Raw genomic sequence first — 22,828 nt, 5'->3', positions numbered from 1 at the left:
GATCTGTGTCTCAGGTTTTTATTTCTAGTGTCATAAAAAATTTCCCCAAATTTTATTACCATTATTTTTACAAATCTTCAAGAAGCAAAGACCTTTTAGAGATACTGTACTCAACTCCCTGTAAAGAACTCTACATATCAGAATAACTTAACTACTGTATACACTACACAATGCAGTATAGTTTCTCTGCCAGTCTTGCCAGGGTCAGAAAACTTGACATGTTTCAGCGGCTGGCTACACTGTCCAACGAATCAGTGTACGAGCTTTAAATCATAACTAAACTAAAACTAAAAAATAATAATAATAATAATAATAATAATAATAATAATAATAATAATCTAAAGTTGTTGAGACCCAGTTAGGTTAGGTCAGGTGAGGTGAGGTTAGTATAGAATCTTATCAAAGTTAATCCACCCCTGACTTAACAAGTGTGTTTCATGGGAGGAGGTTTGTATGAGCCCCCTTAAAGCTTTAAATCCTGCCCTGAATATGAGGTACAGTATCAGACAAAAACCAATGCCAGGTGACAGTTAATCAGATGTAAATGTTGAACTGTGCCTTGAGAATAACCTGAAAAAGATAACACAACACTGATAACACAGGAAGAGATAGTACAAATATAGTAAAATCAATAGGCCAGTAAGAGTTGGAAGCTTATTACAGAGTTAATGCTGTTGAGTTAAGATTTATGGAAGCCAACAGCAGTCTGTAAGAACTCTATTGATATGGAACAGTTTATTTAGCCAGAAGAACACAGATACAGAGTCGATAAAAATCATATTAACATGGCTGAGCCAATTGAGAGCCTGAGCTCTCTTGTACATAGTTTGGACACTTCACAAATATACTGTACAAGTGTTTAAATAAAAAATACAATAAATAAAAATAAATCAATAAAAATAAAATAATAATAAAGAACCATAAATAAAAAGAAAAAAAAAGATCAAGAAAGAGAAACGATATACAGGTGCTACTGTATGTATGTTGTGTTGTCACAGTAAGAGAAACAATTGAGACCCTGCAATTAAGAACATAAAAAATGGAGGAAACTGCAGCGGGCCTACTGGTCCATACTGGGTAGCCCTGTTTACACCCAACCCCTATTGCTCATATATCCATCCAACCTACTGTATGTTTGAAGCTATCCAGCATATTAGAGCTAATGATGATGTTTGGTAACTTGTTCCACTCGTCCACTACTCTATTTCCAAACCAGTGTTTTGCTATTTTGCACCTAAATCTAAATTCATCTAATTTAAAACCATTGCCACAAGTTCGTTCCTGGTTTGACAATTTAAGTATCTTTGTTATATCACCTTTGTTTAACCCTGACTTCAATTTATACACCTCTATCATATTGCTCTTCAGGAAGTGCAAATTCAGATGCTTTAATCTGTCTCTATACTCAAGGTTTCTAATGCCCGGGATTAGTCTTGTCGTCCTCCTCTGTATGCTTTCTAGGGATTCGATAGCCATTCTGTAGTACGGTGACCAGAACTGAACTGCATAATCCAAGTGAGTTCTCAAAAGTACTTTGTTAGCCTGTTTTGAGCAAATACTCATTGTTGTCTTGGTCTAAGATTCCTGATCTCTGATATCTGGTTTCTCTGTTTACATCTCCTAGACCAGGAATGGGCAACCCGCAGCCAGGACCAAGTGTTTGTGCGGCCCGTGGATTGATTGATAAATTCTATTTAATGTGGCCCAGGGTTCAGGTAGAGGCAGCTTGTTATGATGAGTAAAGCAATATTTATTAAAATAATAATCTTCACACACAATTCATTACGGTTTCATCACCTAAGAGTAAGTAACTATAAAAAAGTAACAATGAAATAAGTATACAGTAGGCTCTCGCCAATAACGACTTCCACAATAATGTTTTCGACAATAAAGGCAAGTTACAATAGATACCCATTCTCGATAATAACATCTGGATTCTCTTGAATAACGGAGATTTCGCGGGAAGCGTCCGAGCGCATCAAAGACAGCGTTTGTTTGCCGCCATGTTGATGACCTAGTTGTCAGCTCCTCCTCACTCTCACACACGCTCCGTGGAATACAGCGCTGCGCCCACATGTGAGATTTTTGCCTCTATACCCAGTGGTTGCTAGGGTCGGTGGTCAATAATGGCTTCCGCGTTTTTGCCTGTGGGGGCTAGGGGAGGTGGTGAAGGGAGTGATTTGCCGCCTGAATGCCCGGGAACTTTTAAAGTGAATGAGAAAAAAAAAAACAAAGCTAAGAGACAAAGCCACAAGAAGCGTGCCTACTGGGTTAAGGATAAAGAACAGATTGTTGAACTCATTGAAAGTGGTGCACGGAACATTGATTTTGTGAGGAAATTAACTGTCCAGAGTCTATAGTGCGAAATATTAAGAGGAACTTAGAGGAGACCAAGAAGAGTATTGCGCTGGCTAAGAAATATTTCGGTAGTGAAGGAAATGTGAGGCGAGCTGTGAATGATAAAAGTGATAGAAAGTTGATGAAGACATTGATAACATTGGGGAAATGCCTCAAGATTTTGACTTTGTGGGGTTTGATGAAGTGTTAGCGGAAGTGGGTGAACCAGGTGCGACAGGCCAGCGTGGGGACGGAGATGGAGATGGGGCCAGGGAAGTGGGCGGAGGTTTGACGTAGTAGCCTCCATGCCCCAGCCTCGGAACAATCATCACACCAAACACCTCAAAAACTCCCCCAAGCTAAGTGTTATATTACTCAAATTCTTTATTTTCATGATTGAATAACAATTCTTTTTATTTCAGCTAACAAAAGGTGTTAGGAGAGCTTCAAAGGGGAAAAAATGGGTGAAATTCTTGGGGCAGCGGCACCAATAATCCCTTTTTACATGTATTTTAATGTCACACAAATAACGTTTTTGCTAATAACGGCGTTTTTCAGGCACCTATTAGACGTTATTGGTGAGAACCTACGTTATATCTCGGCCTACAAGGCGACGGGGTGTATAAGACGACCCCAAAAATGGCCATTTAAAAAGTAGCTTTTGAGCCCCATTCCCTGTATAAGACCGGTACCCCAAATGTGACACTTTCCATTGGGAGCTTACTGACCCAGTAGTCCTTTACCAACCATCCCATTGGCCAGTGCTGTTTAGACATCCTTGGTTTTTTAAAATAAGGCCAATTCACTTCAAGTAATGGCATCAAATGTTACCAATTGGTGTAGTGTAAACACTAGTGACTCACTTAAACGTCTGTTATTTAACTGGAACTAATGTCGGTGTCGAACACAATTGTTTCATTTACTTGAAATGGATTTACCGATTTATTTGTTTATTTATTTATTATAACATACTGTAATATATTAAACACACTCCAAGTATTTTCTTTAATTTATAAGCTTGCTTCACGAGAGACAATAGGTGGTGGGACTGTTCCCACTGTTTACACCAGCTACAGTATTCTAATTCAATAGTGTTTCATTAGGATTTGAGTGAAAAAGATTACTGTACATACTTACTACATACATTTATTACACAAATATATATACAGTATATATATATATATATATATATATATATATATATATATATATATATATATATATATATATATATATATATATATATATATATATATATATATATATATATATATATATATATATATATATATATATATATATATATATATATATATATATATATATATATATATATATATATATATATATATATATATATATATATATATATATATATATATATATATATATATATATATATATATATATATATATATATATATATATATATATATATATATATATATATATATACATATATATTCACAATATTTTATAATCGCAGTCATGTACTGAATATTCTATGTAAAAAATTTAAATTTTAAATGAATTATTATAGTGCGGTCGACTTCCGACACAAAGACGGGCTATAAATAGCCTTCTTATCTCCCCTCCATCTACAGTCAACCCTTGCTTTACGGGGTCCCACTTTACGCGTTTCCACGTTTACGCGTTACCCTGCCGAACACGGTGTGTGTACCCCTTTACGCGGAGAGCGGCCCTCTCGCACCACGCCATTTTTGGATCCAAACCTCCCGCCATCTCTTCCGCCCTCTCCCGCCATTCGCCATGTTGTGTAAGCGGCGCGAGTAGGTTATGCAGTGTATGTCTTTGTTGCGTTATCGGTGACGTCATATAACGTAGCGGACTATGATTGGGCAAAGCATCCTTACCTCCCTCCCCGCTAGCTGTGATTGGTTTAATGTACTATGACGTGCCCCGCCGCGGGAGCGTTCAAGCCCCTTGACCTACCCGCGTCAGTTACACCCCTCCTGGCTACTCTGTGTATATCGGTATTCATTGTTCCATAAGAATGGCTTCCACCGGACCACCACCACAAAGAAACCTTGCATTACCTGAACCCAGCCGCCCTAAGCCAAAGAAGACACGACGTTCCTTAAGCTACGAAATCAAATATAAGATCATACAAGAGTTGGAGAAAGGAACAAGATAGGTTGATCTTGCGCGCCAGCATGGTGTTAACGAATCAACTATCAGGACAATTAAGAAGGATGCAGCCAAGATAAAGGAGCACATGAACATCACAAAGTCTACAGGTGCTTCTATGATCAAGTATTTCCACAACCAGGTGCTTCTCAAGACGAAAAAATTACTTGTGAGCTACTTGGTGCGTCAGGCGCGACGGAACATGGCGGTGGACACGCACTCAGTTAAGGAGCACGCACGTGAACTGTATGCTGCAGTGTCACGAAAGATGGGAATTACAGAGCCCAAACCCTTTAATGCTTCCTCTGGGTGGTTACAGAGGTTTAAGATCCGGAACAAGATCACCAATATAAACATTGGTGGTGAAGAAGCTAGTGTTGACCATGTTGCGGCTAGGGAATTTTCTCCGTTTTTACGTGAGATTATGGAGGAAGGACAGTACACCGACGACCAGATGTTTAACATGGACGAATCTGGTCTTTTTTGGAAAAAGCTACCTTCCAAGACCTTCGTTGTGAAGAATGCCAGCAAGTGTTGGGGCCGGAAATTGCAGGAGCGCATCACCGTCCTGTTTACCACCAATGCCTCCGGTACCTGTAAGCTCAAGTTATCGGTGATCCACACAGCACGCAAGCCGCACGCCTTCAAGAGCATGGACATGACCAAGCTAAATGTCCACTGGCTGACCGCACGTAAGGCGTGGATGTTTTCTACACTGTCCCTCTCCTAGTTTGATGACTGTTTCGTTCCCGATGTGAAGAAACTCTGTGAGCAACAGAATGTGCCATTCAAGATTTTGTTGCTGCTTAACAACGAACCAGAACACTCACCCCTACTGTTAGATCGTCACCCCAACGTAAAAGTGGTCTTCCTTCCTCCCAACACTACGTCTATATTACAGCCCATAGACCAAGAATTGATCTGTAATGTAAAAGCTGCATTCTCTGCTAAAAAATTCAAGCTCCTGAACGACTACACCAACACCAAGGAAACGTTGCGTAACCTGAGTGACACCAACACCGATAGCAAGAGCGAAGACGACGAGGATCAACAGTTGGCAGAGCAAGAAGTACTTTTGAAACAATTCTGGAGAACATTCAATGTCAAGAAAGCTGTGGACTTCTTGGTGGAGACATGGGATCAGCTGTCTGTAGCAACTGTTCGTCACGCATGGAGACATGTGTTGCAAGGTATTCTGGGTGTTGGGCAGAGCAAATCTGTGACTGGTGAGGTTCAGACTGTTGCAGTAGCAGTGGACCTTGCCAGAGAAGCTGCGCAGAGTGTTACAGCTGCAGGCTTCTCCGAGACCAACAACGACGACATCCTGGAGGTGATAAGGGATCCTGATGTGACTACCGACGAGATGGTAGATGATGATGACGTCAGTGAAGAGGCAGGTGGTGCGTCATCCCAAGAAGAATGCCGCTTATCCCATAGTAATGTTAGGGGTGCCATCGAGTGTATTGAGAAAGTCAAGCTCCTCCTTTCCGATGACCCTGACGCTAACAGGTATGAAATCTTCACTACCCAGCTGTTGCAGACTATGGAGCCCTACATCAAGGTTTATCACGACAACATAAACACCAGCCGTCAGCAAAGCATAACAGAGTTCTTCACCCGCAACCCTCCACAGCCAGCCCAAGCCAGTGATAGTGACAGAGGCAGAGACTGTGATGATGACTTTGAGGGATTTGTCAGGGAGGCACTAGTAAGTGTGGATGACACCGATGAAGACTCACCTGAGGGCCAGTAACCTGCCCTCTGCCTCGGAACCAGCCTCCATTCCCCTACGCCGACCCATCTCTTCTACTAACGTAAGTGTTAACCCCAACCTTGTTTTTTTTCCTAACCTAACCTTCAGTTTATTATTCTCTTATTGATTGTTCCCTTCTATATAATGTGTGTGTGAATACCATCATAAAGTTAAGATGTTATTTTTAGTAAAACGTACGTATTGTGTCAGGAAAAAGTGGAGTTTGGGGGTCGGCCCGGTCTCTATTTCAATTAATCCCATATGTTATGTTGTTCACTTTACGCGGGCTGCCGTGGGTTCAATTAACCGCGTAAAGTGAGGGTTCACTGTATTACCCTCTGTTCTCAGAGAGAAGGTCTTGGTAAATAACTTTTGTTTGTTTATTTTCATTGTTTGTCGAATTTATCATGTTGTATCAAAGTAATATTACTAAAAGTTTTAGGCATCTACCAAACAGGGAGATACTACCGCCTGGGAAGAAATTGTCTAAATGTAGATCCTACTGCCATATGGCATCACGAAAATTGTGACCAAGTCTTAGGTTGCTGATCTATCTTTCTGCCTCATTTACACACAATTACAGAGTTTCAATTGTTTCTCTTCCTTTGACAACACAACATACATACAATATAATGTTTCTCGCCTTTGATCTTTTTCCTTTTTGCATTTATTTATGGTTGGTTATTTAAAATAAGGCCAATTCACTTAAAGTATTGGCATCAAATTTTACCGGCTGGTGTGCACTAGTGACTCACTTAAGCATCAGTTATTTAACTAGAACTAATGTCGGTGTGAGTAATATATTTCCATTTACTTGAAATAGATTTGCCGATTTATTTGTTTATAATATTATAATATACTGTAATATATTAAACAGACTGCAAGTATATTCTTTAATTTATATACTTGTTTCGCGAAAAAGGGAGGCTACCATTATTCCTGGTAGGTGAAATTGACCAGACATTTATGGTGATCATTAAGGACCAAACTCCGAATCCATAACGTGACTTGTGTTCATCTTTTATATCCTAAATTTACCACTGTCGGTAGTTTCAAGAATTAACGCAGTCATTTACTGAATATTCTTTGGAAAAAAATTAATTTTAAATAAATTATTTTGAAGAAAATTCCAGATAGAACAAACATTACCTAAGAGGAGAAGAGTGAGCCAGGTTTTAAGGCTGTATTAAAGGGTATAGCTGTACTAATATCCATAATCTTTTCATTTTTTACAATATGTTTGGGATCTACAAGAGTTAAGTTGGATTTACAAACAAGCCTCAGGAACGTAACTCGTTCGTAAGTAGAGGAGCACCTGTACTAATAATTACTGTAAATGAGACAGAAAGTCAGATCAGCAACCTGGGACTTGGTCACAATCTTCATGATGCCGTACGGCAGCAGGGTCTACCATTAGACAATACATTAAGCTTCCAATATCTTCCCAGGCGGTAGTACCTCCCTGTTTGACAGCTGCCTACTACCTACTACTGCCTTAATATATCAATAATCTGGGCTACTCTCTATTTTGTCAACCTCTTGTCATAGCAGGAAAGGGTTTTAAAGAACAGAAAAAAGAAAAAACAAAATGAGACTGATTAAACATAGCCACCAACATAAATATCAAGCCATCAAGTTCTAGTGATCCAGGATGAGCAGTAGAGCTTCAACATAAGAATTTGTACTGTATATTCATTCTTTCCCTACGATATAGTACAGTACATCCTTCTTTCCCCACACAGCCAAACTATGGAATGCTCTGCCTTCTTCTGTATTTCCACACTCATACAATGTCTCGCTTTATAAAGCTGGTGTTCCAGCATCTTCGCGGTGTAGATTAATATAACCTTTTCCTTTTCTATTTTTAATTTATTTTTATTCTTATTTTTTTGCCTCCAAGGCCACGTTGTGGGTAGACGACCTGTGCCCGGGCGGGCTATTCCCCATACAAAAAAAAAAAAAAAACAATGTTCACTCAACAGACAGAAGAAGAAGAAGAAGAAGAAGAAGAAGAGAAATCCTAAACATTAATTGGTCATTGTAAAAAACACAACTCTTATTGACACATTATACAAGGTTACTGTAACCCATCTTATTTCATACAGTATTATTCAAGTAGAGTTCTCCCATGTAACATACCTTCCTAAAATCCATAAGCAATTCTTCATCCGCAAACAATTTGGCATTATTTAATTTCTTGTTGCGAAGTAACGTCACATATCGCTGTTCTTCCAGATTCGCATCTCCATCTAAATACTGAAACACCGGGTCCGTCTCCATGAAGTTGTAAAGACGATTCTGTGGGAAATATACGAATCATGTGAAGATTAGGCATCTCAGTACAGTACCTACACGATGAACAGTTCTGTCTCTTAGTGTGTTTACCTTGAACAAAAATATTGATTTATAATATTGCTGCCCTACAAAAATCCTAGAAGGAACAGTACAGTACGTGCAGTGTTACACCGACTCTTTCATCAAGTCTACATTCCACATACCATAAAAGCAATTATTTCGGGAGGGTCGAGGTAGGCCTTCATTTTCTTCCAGTTGAATGACGCTCTAGCCCGGTACTGTGTAAGTGGGCCATCGGGTAAATCAGGAATGAGCTTGTTTAAATCAGTACCTTCCTCATCACCTGCTGAATAAGTTCCTCCTCTCTCCATCTTGAGCTGATAAAATGAAACAAATAATAAAATTTCCATCAGCATGTGGTATATAACCATTGATAACAATCTTAGTACAGGACTAAGCATTACAATACAGTAATATCGCCATTAGCCAGAACTCTCCGATACCCGGAATTGAAATTCTTTGAAAATTGTTCTAAGCCTGAATTTTTCGAAAAAAAAAGTCCCAGCACAGGGTACCTGGAAAATTCTGGGGATGGAGAATTTTTTGACAGCTTTGAGAGATGAAATAATGCATCATTAAGGAAAATTCTGACACCCGGAAAAATTCCAGGGATGGAAGATTTCTTTCCGGGTTCAAGAGAAGATGTAGCGCAATTTCTGCAACTTCTTAGAAAATTCCGGGCATGAGGGATTTTTTCAGGGTTTGAAAGAGTCGTCTCATTACCCAGAAGTGCCATGCACCAATTGTTCCGGCTAACGGAGATATCACCGTAACAGCATAAGACAGAAGAATTTTACTCGAGGTTACTGCAACTTGAGATACTTGACAATGATGGTGGCACATCCAACAGTGTCATGTAGAGTCAGGGTTGTTATGATTTAAATCAAATGATTTAAATCACATGATTGAAATCGATTTAAATCAGAGTAAAAAAATCATGATTTAAATCAAAATGATTTTTTTACTAATAACTGTTTGCTCTTAATATTCTACATGATTGAAAAGTATATGCAATGCAGCAGGCTAATAACATTATTTGGATTTACATAATTATGTACTGTACTATAGTCTGTTCTCTCCAGTTTTGCGAAACTTTGATCATATCATAAGGTCTCATTATTAATGTATGTATTTACATGAAATATATTGTTAACTAAGATAATAAATACTATTGAAAATCAGAAGAACTGTAGTATTCTCTTCTCCCGGCATTATATATCAGTCAATAAGGAGCAAGGGGCTGTACATTTTTGCAAAGCTAGAGTGAACAGGCTGTAGGCACTAGGCTATACATATTCAGATATTCTATTTTTATCACTTAATATGTTCTTTTTAAACAACATAAGTATTATTTCTGATCAAAGAAGCATAACTGGTTTTGTGATAAAAACTACTAAGTCTGAAAAAGTCACTTTGGATCAGCAAGTTGCTAATTATATACAGTATATGCAACAAATTCACCCTTCCGAACAGTGGAGCACGAAGTTTATCAAGATGATTAAAATGCTAAGACCAGGATATGTTCCACCTAATAGACATCAAATTGGAGGGTCTCTTTTGGATCAAGCCTACGATTCAGTGATTAAGAATTATTCAGAAGAACTTAGTGGGAAAACAGTTTGCATGGCCATGGATGGATGGAGTAATGTCCATAATGAGCCTATAGTATGTATAACTTAAACAGCGGACAACCGTATTTATCTTGTTGACTCTATAGACACAGAATCAAGACACACAGCTGAATATCTGTTGAAATTAGCTGAATGTGCTACAAAAAAGTGTGAAGACAATTTGGATGCACAGTAAGAAGCTGTGTAACAGATAATGCTGCTAACATGGCAAAAATGAGAAGTGAATTCGGACAAGATAAATCCATTATAACATATGGTTGCTCAGCACACCTGTTAAATTTGCTTTCACAAGACCTGCAAATCAAGAACATTAAGGAGCACATTACTGAAATCATCAAGTACTTCAGAAATCATCACATCCCAGGATCTTTGTATAGAAGAGCAGGAGGAACACTGCTAGTAATGCCATCAGACACACGATGGAACACAGTGACAGATTCTATTGAATCTTATTTAAAGAACTGGGAGACCCTTGTCAAAGTGTGCAAACAAAATAGTGAACACATTGATAAGAAAATTGAAACGAAAGTTAATGATAAGGCATTAAAAAGAACTGCAGAAGACTATTTAGAGAGACTTAAGCTTATTGCTGTGGCATTGAACTGTGTCCAAAGAGAACATAACCCTATTAAGTGATGCTGTAGAAATCTGGGTAAAACTGAAAACTGATATTTAGGAGTATTTAACAGATAAGAAGGATATGGATAATTTTGAAAAGGCAACATTGACACCTGCCCATTTTCTAGCTAATGTGATAGATCCAAGGTATCAGGGCAGACATCTGACTCCTGAGCAGAGAGACATTGCAGAACAGTATGTGTGCGAGTCTCTTCCACATTTCCTTTCAACATTAATGTCCTTCCATGGAAGAAGTGCACCATTTAAAGAGGTCTATTTTGGTAAAGATGTTGTAAAAGCTTTCTCACCCCTTGCTTGGTGGCAGTATTTTGCCAATGATATGACAGAAAATGTAATGGATGTTCCTATGCAATTATTTACAGCTGTTGCATCATCAGCAGGGGTTGAGAGAATTTTTTCCACATATGGATTTGTACACTCAAAGGTAAGAAATCGCCTAGGACAGGAAAAGGCATCTAAGCTTGTCACAGTACATACGGTAAACATTTCAATGTTCAACTAAGCTAATTTAAATGTTTTGAACTATTTTTGTTGTTTACAGAATGAGAATATTGTGTTGACGTGAAGTTATTACCAGTAATTCTTAATACACTATAATCCTACAAATGTAAGAAAATATTTTTTTTTTACAAAATGAGAATATTATTCTGTTGACTTGAAGAAGTTAAGTTATTCATTTTTGAAACACTGTAATCCTATAAGAGCATTTATGTTAAATTTCATTATTACGTTTGGATCTGTGCACTCAAATGTAAGATATGTTACCAGTTTTCTTTTACAGTGACCCCTCGTTTAACGAACACCTCGGTTAACGTAATTTCGATTAACGAACTGCCTTCCATAAGGATCTTCAATTCGGTTAACGAAAAAAATTTCGCTTAACGAACTTCTTACGAACCGACCTCAACATGTTTTCGCTTGCACTGACCGGGCTACCAGCTTTAGTATCAGTCCGCCAATACATTAATCGGTTCTAAGGCTTAAATTCCTTACTATTTTTGTAAATATCAAGAAGTTTATACTATTCAATAATTTTAAAAGTTTAATATTCAATTTTTTAGTCATTTTAACAATTATTGAACAAAATTGATGGTAAAGTGACTAGTTTAATGCGCGGCATCCAGCCTCTTAACACAGCAAACAGGCGTCAGTCTCTCTCTGTTTTCACTGGAGGTAACATCTTGCTTGAGACTCTCTTCAACTAAACGCTTTTTTTCTGTGTTTCCAAGCAAATTATTGGTCATTTTGAAAATTATTTTACATATTGACAATATATAGTGCAGTGCAGTGTTATTTTAAAGAAAATATTCTTTATTTACAACTAGTTTAACTTTGAAAAATACGTGTTGCCATTGTTTGAATCCAGCATGGGGCCTAAGAGATCAAGAAAAGTGATTTCAATCCAAATAAAGCAGGAAATAATAAAAAAACACGAACAAGGTATTAAATCAAATGCGCTATGCAAAGAATATGGCATGTCGGCATCAACTGTGTCGACAATTCTTGCACAAAAAGACAAATTTAAGGAAGTGAACGTGAGAGACAAATCTACAAGAGTGTTTAAAAGTAGATCCCTAATCGTAGAAACTGAGAGGTTACTTATCATCTGGATTAGGGAAAAACAGATGAAAGGTGATTCAGTTTCTGGTGATTTCATTTGTGAAAGAGCCAGGGAGATTTATGAACATTTAAAGGCAGATCAACCTGGTTCTTCAGGAACAGAATTTGAAGATTTTCGGGCTAGCAAAGGCTGGTTCGAAAAATTTAAGAAAAGAAGCGACATTTTAAGTGTTGTTAGGCATGGTGAAGCTGCTAGTGCTGATAAAGAAGGGGCAACAAAGTTTTTAATTGAATTTAAAAAACTGATGGAAGAAGAAAATTATCTTCCACAGCAAGTGTTCAATGTTGACGAAACTGGGCTGTTCTGGAAAAAGATGCCCAAAAGAACATTCATCACCAAGGATGAAGCCTCTTTACCTGGGCATAAACCCATGAAAGACCGTCTCACTCTATTGCTTGGTGCCAATGCTTCAGGGGATTTCCGACTGAAGCCTATGCTTGTCTACCACTCTGAAAACCCCAGGGTGTTCAAGCAACAGAAAGTGGTAAGAACAATGGTTGGAGTTTATTGGAAGTCCAACCGTAAGGCATGGGTGACAAGACAGTTCTTTAATGAATGGGCTGTTGATGTGTTTTGCCCCTCTGTCAAGAGCTACCTAACCACCAATAAACTTCCTTTAAAGGCTCTTCTCCTCATGGATAATGCTCCTGGTCATGACCCTGACCTTGCCAGAAATTTGGAGTATCAATTTGACTTTGTGAAAGTGTTGTTTTTGCCTCCAAACACTACATCACTCATACAGCCAATGGACCAGAATGTAATCAGCAACTTCAAGAAGTTGTACATGAAGAAAATGTTTAGGAGGTGTCATCAGGCAACTTCCATTGATCCTGAACTAACACTGAAACAGTTCTGGAAGACACAATTCAACGTCCTGGAGGCTGTAAAATTGATTGTGTCATCATGGCAAGAAGTCTCCAATAGAACCCTCAATTCTTCATGGAAAGCACTGTGGCCATCAGTAGTCCATGATTTTGAGGGATTTGAGGATGACACAGAGTTGGACCAGGAGATTGTGTCCATTGGTCAGTCATTGGGTCTTGAAGTGGAAGAGAAGGATGTGGAAGAGCATGTGATGTCTCATGAGGAGGAACTTACTCCTGATGACTTGAAGGAACTGGATGAGATGTTACGGGTAGAGGCTGACAGTGGTGAGGAGGAAATTGAAAGTGATGACCATATGTCAGCTAAACAGTTGAAAGATGTGATTTACCACTGGGAGAAGTTCAGGGAACTGGCTTCAAAGCACCCAGAAGTGGAAAAAACTGAACTAACTTTGTGTCATGTTGAGGACTCAGTGGTCTCCTTTAAACATAAGTTAATGGAGAGGAGGACAGATGCCCCACAGACCACAATTGACACTTTCTTCAGTAAAAGGCAGAGGGAACAAGATGCTAGCCCTCAGCCTTCCACTTCAAGAAGGAGAGAGGATGTTCATGGTGGAGAATCTGTCAGTCCAGAGGTTCCTGACATTTTCATGGAAGGTGACTCACCTTCCAAGAAGCAGTAAAATGCTTCTCCTCCACCTCCACTTCCTTCTCTTCTCCCTTCTCCTCCTCCACCTCCCACTTCAAATGCACATCATCACCATCATCCAGGAGTCTTCTACATACACACCTCAAAGTAAGTAAATTTTTCCGCCATTTTTGTTGAAGTTAGGAAATTTTCGGTGAGCTGGAACCAATTACCCAAAAACCCATTGAAACAATGGTTTCGGTTAACGAACGTTTCGGTTAACGAACGACCTTCTGGAACGGATTGAGTTCGTTAACCGAGGGGCCACTGTATTTTACAAAAAGAATATTATTGTGTTAAATTCCATTGGTACATCTACTGCATAAATATCTTAATGCCAATTTTCTGTTTATTATCCTGAATAAGCTTTGGTTGAAAAATACTGTTTTTATGGCTTAAAATTATTATTTTATTGCAATTAGTAAATAAATAAAAAAATTGATTTAAATAAAAAAAATCAGATTTAAATCAAATAAATCCTTTTTTTTTACTTAAAAAAATCATTATTTTTTCCAACCCTGTCAGTAGAGTACTATAATATTTCTTATTGTATTGTGTTTTGGTTCTGCGTAAGTTTAAAAGTTATTCTGTTTATCAAGAATAATACAAATCCAGTACCGTATATAAAGGGTGACTGTATATAAAGGGTGCAGTAAATCTTAAATTTTCCTTTTTATTTCTTCCAGTTTGTCAATTATTTTCCTGTATGATATAACAAATAGGCCAGAGAGCATGTATCAAAACAATCCATCACTGAACTACTGTACAGCTCATTAGGACAAGACCAAACCACTGAGAACTGCCAAACTTGAGTACTATACAGATGCTCAGCAATTGATTCAGGCTAAATTTACACTTAGTTCAGAGATGGTTTTGTTCTCACTCACAGAAGAACAACAAATACTGTACAATTATTGGCACACAGGTTTAAAGTCATGGCGCCATATTCCAAATAACTGAAGACAACGACAGTAGTTTTGTGGGTAATCATCTAAAAGCGATAAAAGCAGTTAGTGGGTTAATGAATTCCATCCCCTCTCAGATTCTGAATATGTTAAGTAGGTCCATCCTGCCATGTATTGTCCAAGGAGTTGCCAGTCCCAAGGCCCTCAGTCGAAAGTACAGGTATTAATTTCAGGAACAACTGCGGCCAGCTTGTGTTGCTCTTGTATTAATTTCAAAACAATAAAACTCTTTTCTTCTGTGAAAAAAGTCATTTTACTTTTACTTTTATCCTTTTCACCACTGATCGGCTCGTTAGCCGCTTGGGCAGTCGGCCAGTCTCTGTTACTCACTGTTGGTCAAGTCTGGCCCTGAATGAGCTCACACTCGGTGCCATCACAACATTCTCTGGCAGATTGTTCCAGGAGTTCACAACTCTCATTCTGAAAGAGTTACCACTCGCACTTTTCTGGACTTGTGGCTTCTTCAACCTTGATCTATGACCCCTTGTGGGGCAGACGTTATCAAATCTCCTGAAATTAGCCCCTACGTTACTGTATATCACCTGAACATTAATCTAACCTAACCCAACAGGTCAGTTCAGGTTGTACAATCACGTGAAATAACCCAGGTAAGAAGGGAGAGGGGAGAACGGATAAGGGAACAAGGGGTAAATTTATAGTAGTTCACACAACTTTGTAGAAAGTCAAAACTATGTTTTTCTAGTGTTTTGATTGGTTAGGTTAGGTTAGGTTTGTCGGAAATTGCCTGTTTTTTAGTTATCGCCCCCTTCTACCCCCAACAAGAGAGAAAATCCTGTTGGGAACCGGGGTTTAGGGCGGGGGAGAGAAACAAGCGTTTTCCGACAAAAAATCATGGCCAAGTGAATACAAAACACACCTAAAAACACTAGAAAAACAAATAAACCTAACCTTTTTTTGATGACCTGACCTGACCTGACCTGACCTAGCTCTCACGGCCAAGACGATTTATGAAGGGAAGTTTAATGGAATTAAATCGAGAAGATCTGGCTTGCACTATCTCCGTTATTATACGTTTCCGACGGTAATGTAGTAGAAGAAAATTATCTTATAATTAGACGTCTTATTCGAATATGATAATAGATTAGGGGTACAGTAGGAATGTTGTGTGAACTACTATAAAAATACCGAAGAAGGGAGGTAAGAACGGAGGCAAGGAGAAGGCAGGAGAGAAGAAGAGGGAGCGTAATCTACTGATAGTACATCACCTCACCTATACTGTTTACCTTTATCCTCTTCACCACTGATCAGCTCGTTAGCTACTTAGGTAATCGGTCACGTCTCCGTTACGCACTGTTGGCAAGTACTGGGCACATGAGGTTAGGTTAAGTTCTCTGATTATATATTTTTTTAATTCAATAACTTCCTTATTATCAATTTGCGACTGAAGTGTAATATAAGAAAATGATCATAGAAAAAATAGTTCTATCGATTGAGTGTAGTGAATTCTGGAATTATGTGGTTGGTGTAAACTGCATCATTTCCATTGGTGTCCCAGGTGCAGCCTCTTACACTTCGTGATATTGAATCTCAGCAGCCATTTCTTCAACCATTCTTTGAGCTCACAGAGATCCTTCGGCAGCTCTTCACAGTCAGCCTTTAATAATAAATGTCTTATTAATTTCATTTTCTCTCTATACTTGACTTATTATGGAGCTCTTACCGTGGTATGTCCACCTCCTCCTCACTGTTCTACTGGATTAGTGATGCTGGCTGTTGCCTCATAGCTACTTATTCCTGCTGATAACCGTGACCAACCACCTCCACCTCCAGCCTTTACAACAACATCAGCCGAGTTACCTGAGCTGACTCGAGTGACTTGGAGATAATAATAATAATAATAATTATTATTATTATTATTATTATTATTAGTATTGATATTGTTATCATTATTTTGCTATTGTTATTATTATTTTATTATAATTTGTTATTATTATCATCACTGTGAACTCTTTCCAGGCTATTTCTTCACTTTATACATTATTTAGACTGGCAGACGATTTTATAATTTGTATCCACCTCAGGAGACCTCACAGATCGTTTCTCATTTTCTCGAATTTAAAATACTATATCTACTTAATTAAACTTACTTGGCTATTTGCAAACTACTGTACTAAACTTACTCCAAACTCCACTTAACAACAGTATGACCAAACAGACTAATCACTGGCCAAGAGAACAAAATAGATGACCACACAAGACATCACGTGTTCACAGTCAGATTTCATAATATATCGTGTGTAAATAACCTTCACTCACTAAAGCAATAACTGACAGTATATATATTCCACACCACACACACTGCTACCACCCACACACATGCACATCTGCCAAGGTATTCTGGAGTCTGGATAGCCTAGTGAGATTACATTAGAAGAAAAGTATTACCTAACATAACGCACTTTCTTCCCAGATGTGGCGATTTGTTCTTCTTTCCACTCACCACGTATATCTGACTATACTCTATACACAAGCTGAACTGTATGCCTGTATACTCTATACTAAATATATATTATTATTATTGGCTGAAATAAGCTAGGAGGGAGCTAATCTTTATGTGATCAGAAGTTTCATGTAGACTTGTAGAGGATAGTTAATGGATAAGAACTACACCCTATAAAAAGACTATTTCAAAAGATAAGTTACTAAATATCACCATTACCTTGAACTACTGTACTCGTGAAATAAATAAAGGTTGGAGCTTGGACAGATATAAGAGATTATGAGTGACAATGATTGGGTGTAACAACAGCTTATACTCATTGTACTTTATTCTATTCTGTTATATTTCAATACGTATACTGTAGATTGACATGACGTTATATTATTTCTAGCTTCAGCATCTAGGGTCTTTAAGTGTGTAAGTAGGTTAATATACATAAAGTCTATCAATAATTAGGCTGTAAAAGTAAGTACATAGATTGTTTCCCCTCGACAATACGTCTGGCAGTGGTGTAGTGTTTATGTTCAACAGCTGTAGTGACGCCCCATAACTACCATAACCACTACCATAACCACTACTACTTGTGACTACTACCATCGAGGATTGTCTGTTCAATTTACTTTATATCACAACAGGATTTATCAAACAAATTCCTGTTTGTTCATCAGGTGTGAATACTGTATTACGTGTAAACTGTACTACCAATATACTGTACTGTACACTCAGTTAGGTGTAACAATGGCTCTCTATTATAACATTTCAGGGTGTCTTTATAATCTTTACCAGTCCTCTCAGATTATAAGTCTTTCCAGGCACCACAACTTTTACTTTTCATTCATACGAGCCCCCTATAGCATCCTCTCTCCCCTCCACCTTTAGTTGTACACAAACTCCTGCAGATAATAATAGTTCTGGCAGGTGGTAGTTAAGGTGAAGCAGTTACCTTATGAAAAGAATTGTAGAAGCTGAGTAATACTTGCTGACTGCACTGTGCCTCTATCACCAACTTATGTAAATTTCTCCACAGCAGATAAAAACTTTCTTATCCCATAACAACAACAACCCCACGATAAGATTAAATTAAAAGATAACAGTAATATTTTGGGTTAGGTTAATAAGGTAGGTAACTTTTTTATGACTGATAAATTATAGAATGAAGCAGTATCTTACTAGTGTAGTGGATGTCTTCGATAGCACAGTAGAGTAAATTTCCTGTTTGTATTGCAGTGGTGACTTACGGTGACTATGAGTGGAAGCAAACAGCGTCCTAGTATCCTTGACAAATCCCTGAGCCGGGGTAGGACAGAGGTTAGCCTGACAGCTTATGCCTTGCTCTTCTCCGAGATGGTCCAGTACTCCCACAACCGCGTCACCAGTGTTAACGAGCTGCATAACAAGTAAACGTTCTCTCATCTCTTTTTTTTTCCCTCTCTTCTCACCTGCTTTCCCTCTCTTCTTATCTCCTTTCCCTCTCTTCTCACCTCCTTTCCCTCTCTTCTCACCTCCTTTCCCTCTCTTCTCACCTCCTTTCCCTCTCTTCTCACCTCCTTTCCCTCTCTTCTCACCTCCTTTCCCTCTCTTCTCACCTGCTTTCCCTCTCTTCTTATCTCCTTTCCCTCTCTTCTCACCTGCTTTCCCTCTCTTCTCACCTGCTTTCCCTCTCTTCTTATCTCCTTTCCCTCTCTTCTCACCTCCTTTCCCTCTCTTCTCACCTCCTTTCCCTCTCTTCTCACCTCCTTTCCCTCTCTCTCTATTTATATAAAGTATTACCTATGTATACACTATACTAACTAATGTGATTAAAAGTGTGTGTATAAACAGACTGTGTGTACTTATCTGAATGTACAGTACTTATGATTTATCTTATTTTCCATGATAAATAAACTCCCTATCACTAACCTAACCCAACTGAACCTAACCTGACCCAATTGAACTTAACCTAATTGAACCTAACCTAATCATACCTGACCTAAAATTACCTAACCTAACTTCATGTAAGCCAACTTTATCTTACCTAATACTCAACCTAACCCTTACCCAACTTAACCTAAACTAACCTTAACCTAAGCTAACCCTCTCCAGGTAGCATTAGACTCATTTTATCCACGGGTGTAAATTTGGGTTGGTTGACATGTGAACATTAAAAAAAGAGGACGTTCCCGAAAACATCCTGCCCCCACACACTTTAGCGCTATAAGCCTGTATTGCATTATGTTTTTAATGTAGGCTGATATACAACATACATGGTATAGAAATCTTAAAAAAAAAATTACCTTTGCTTAAGGCTGAATATCTTCATTCCCTTAGCTGCAGTCTTCTTCCCCCACTGTGTGTGTGACTTAATGTGCCCATGCATACTTTTCTGTAGATCGGATCTTTTTCAGTATTGGCTGATTGCTCTTTAGAAAGGTATACAAGTCACTGCAAGATGTTTCTCGGAAGCTGTACTGTACAGTCAGAATGCCTTTCATTGTTTCAACACTCAATTTGTTTCTTTCCTTTGTCCATTGACTTTGCATCAGTGAAAAAACTCTGTCTACATTTGCATTGTGAGATGATATAGCAAAGAAGAATTGTGCAATTCTTAGCAATTCTGAGTGGCATTCAATGTTCTTTGATTTTTCAAAGTATCTCGTCTACTTTTTAATGTGTTGGCAGATTTCTAAATTCTTCATCACTCTTGTAATTTTCCACAAACTGCTTCAGGTTACTAACTTGGTCAAAACACTTCACATCATCAACTTCTACCCCCTTATCAATCAAATATTTGACAGCTAAGTTGACAACACCGTACAGCGTACACGTGACTTATCAGCTGACGAAAACTGAACGAGATCTCTACGGTATCCACCTCCCCTCTCTCAGTCTCTCTCTCTCTCGTCATTACAGTTTCATGTTTTTTCCGTGGAGAAAATGATGGAAGCTGAAATTCCGGACTTTTGAAGAATTTTAAAAATTACTTCCGGATGAAGATTTCGAGACCTAAATGGAGAACATGTCCGGGAAAATACGGATGTATGGCAACCCTAGTGTAAATAATCTGGGGGTGTGTTGGGGGGGGGGGTTTACATAGCCTTTTACGTGATCCCTTTTCCTTTTTTTCCTTATGATGTTTGTTGTTGTTGTCGGCAGATTGTCCGAGTTAGGTCAACGAGTGGGCGTGAGGATGGTGGAACTGCTGTTTGTGAGGGAACGCAACTACAAGAGAGAGACGAAACTACTTAACATTCTGCTTTTCGTAAAGGGAACATTGTGGAAGGTAAAAATTAAATCGTACGGTGGCTAAATCTTATAAAGTACGGTAAAACCTCCATATAACTGACCTCTCTTTCTCTCTCTCCAGATAATCCTTGAGAGGGGCGAGTTTTACTTCTAATGGATCCTCGATATAATGGACATACATCTCCATTTAGTTCGTTGAGGTTTTACTGTAATAACCTTCTTTAGTGATTCGTGCAGGAGTGTCAGTTAGGTTAAGATGGGTTAGGTCAGGTCATCACAGTATTATATCTTAAGACAATTCAGAAGTTGGACAAAAATGACTGCTCTGTGATGATGACTTGGTAGTTTAATATATTTATTCTTTGCAGTCACTGTTTGGTAAAGAGGCGGACAAGTTGGACCGAGCGACGGACGACGAGCGCATTTACTACCTCATAGAGAAGGAGCCGCTCGTCAACCGCTTCATATCCGTGCCTCGAGACAAGAGTTCCATCAACTGCGCCGCGTTCATAGCTGGCATCATTGAGTCTGTCCTCAATTCAACGGGATTTGTAAGTTCCATTACTATATTTTCTCAGCATACTCCCTAAAGCCTTATTCAGGGTGCCTAGGTTCTTGGCTGAAGACGTTTATAGCAGTGAAGCCAATTAGTTAATTTATTTTAGATACAGTACAGTAATCAAGTCACCAAGTTCTCCCCAACACACTCATTGTTTCTAAGTGGAGGAAATGCAGAACATAAAATTGCCATAAGAGGCAGGAGGTCATCAAGAATCACTTCTACCCAACCTGCCTTGATTTTCAGTCTCTTCGTCATCGTCAATTTTAGAAAAGGAGTTATGTTTGAAGTCACAAGTACTGATCCTCAAGCCCCCCCCCTCCAGTTTGTTCACTAAATAACCTTCGTTTATCCCCATTGTGACACTAAGGATGGTTGGCTAAGAACACCATAGATAAGGTGTCATTGTTGAAGTAGAATTGATATTATATGTTGTCTTTATTCATAAGTAAATTTTTTTAATGTTTTTCCTGTTCATCGCAAGTCTGGGATAGCAACTGTTCGTCTGTTGGGGTGACATATTTGGGCCCTGGGCAAATTGACCCATCATTCACATGCACATTTGTAGTTCACACATTTAATTTCTTTATTTGCAAGATCTGGGCCTCCCCCACCAGTCGAGACCAAAAAAAAATGATAACTGTACTGCACTTTCATCAGAACACAACCATTATACCCAGCAAATGGTGTTAATATTACAGAAAACTAAATAAAAATATAGTTACCTCATGGCCACATGTCCTTCTCTATCCCAGACTGAAGAGATGTGTATCAGTCTCTGATGATGTGCACGGCGGGAAAATGTAAATGTGTGACACTTGATGGACAATTGCACGGCCACACAGCTCAGAGGGAGTATTGGTCGGGTTGTCACTTGTCTCACTCCATCAGTCTTCCAATTTCACAAACTCTTCCTAGTGTTGTCTGCTTTGCATCATCCTTAATTAACTATTCAAGTGGTTTTTTTTTAGGTGATCAGATTTATTATAAGGATTTTGAATTTTCTTTTCAGCCGGCAAAGGTGACAGCACTGTGGCATAAAGGTACAACGTTCATGATCAAGTTTGATGATGCAGTGTTAACGCGAGAAAAACAGCTGGAGGGGCGGTGATTTCACAAACCTGAGTACAGTGCAAGAAATTTTCCTCTTGTAATAGGTACAGTAATGGTAAGCCCGGAGGGAATCTGTTCTCTGAAATGGGGAGAGATTATATTGTTAAGTTTCTTTTGATGTGAACTTCAGGAATATTATGAAGACTTAAAAATACAGCAAGAGTTTTATTGTCAATTACTGTACTGTGTCTAGCATCTACAGCAAATTGCAAGAACGTTTCTCATAGTTATTCCAGTATAATGAAAACTATTGGACAGCATATTACAGTAAGTACAGTATTTTAATAACTGTTTACAATAATGCCAGTCTTAAATATTATTCAGCATTATAACAAAACATAACCTGTACAGAATCATTTATAAGTCAAACATTTTAGACAAATTTAGTCACTACAGTATTTAGGCATTGGAGGTTGAAGTATTGAGAGATGCTGTAAAAGAAATTCTCGATACAGGACCTTTCTGGTTAGTCAGGTGTTGGATAATAAAACTCTTACTGTCATAGCTTT

General features: G+C 38.4%; 2 protein-coding genes across 9 annotated transcripts in view; one reads left to right on the top strand and one right to left on the bottom strand.

Moving 5' to 3' along the window:
* Window positions 1–18,428, bottom strand: part of LOC121875347 (peroxisomal acyl-coenzyme A oxidase 3-like) — a 32,727-nt gene extending 14,299 nt beyond the window's left edge. For 3 of the 8 annotated variants that reach the window (XM_042379875.1, XM_042379874.1, XM_042379876.1), the window contains exons 1-3: window positions 16,646–16,797; window positions 8,737–8,910; window positions 8,378–8,536 (exon numbers count right to left, since the gene is read on the bottom strand). In XM_042379875.1, the coding sequence (XP_042235809.1) occupies window positions 8,378–8,536; window positions 8,737–8,904 (327 nt within the window). In that variant the 5' untranslated portion in view covers window positions 8,905–8,910; window positions 16,646–16,797. Of the gene's footprint in view, window positions 1–8,377; window positions 8,537–8,736; window positions 8,911–16,195; window positions 16,530–16,645; window positions 16,799–17,105; window positions 17,127–18,368 lie in introns of those variants that run through there. The other 5 variants (XM_042379873.1, XM_042379871.1, XM_042379867.1 and 2 more) reach the window with 5 other exon arrangements.
* On the top strand, window positions 17,929–22,821 carry LOC121875350 (trafficking protein particle complex subunit 5-like). Its single transcript, XM_042379882.1, has 5 exons — window positions 17,929–18,093; window positions 18,653–18,822; window positions 20,558–20,684; window positions 21,016–21,198; window positions 22,219–22,821. Exons 2-5 carry the CDS (start codon window positions 18,671–18,673, stop codon window positions 22,315–22,317), a joined length of 561 nt encoding a protein of 186 aa, XP_042235816.1. The 5' UTR covers window positions 17,929–18,093; window positions 18,653–18,670; the 3' UTR covers window positions 22,318–22,821.
* The last annotated feature ends 7 nt before the right edge of the window (window positions 22,822–22,828 follow it).

Source organism: Homarus americanus, unplaced genomic scaffold (genome assembly GCF_018991925.1).
Source record: "Homarus americanus isolate GMGI-L3 unplaced genomic scaffold, GMGI_Hamer_2.0 scaffold56241, whole genome shotgun sequence".
Taxonomy (NCBI): Eukaryota; Metazoa; Arthropoda; class Malacostraca; order Decapoda; family Nephropidae; genus Homarus; species Homarus americanus.
This window is presented reverse-complemented; position numbering and strand designations above follow the sequence as displayed.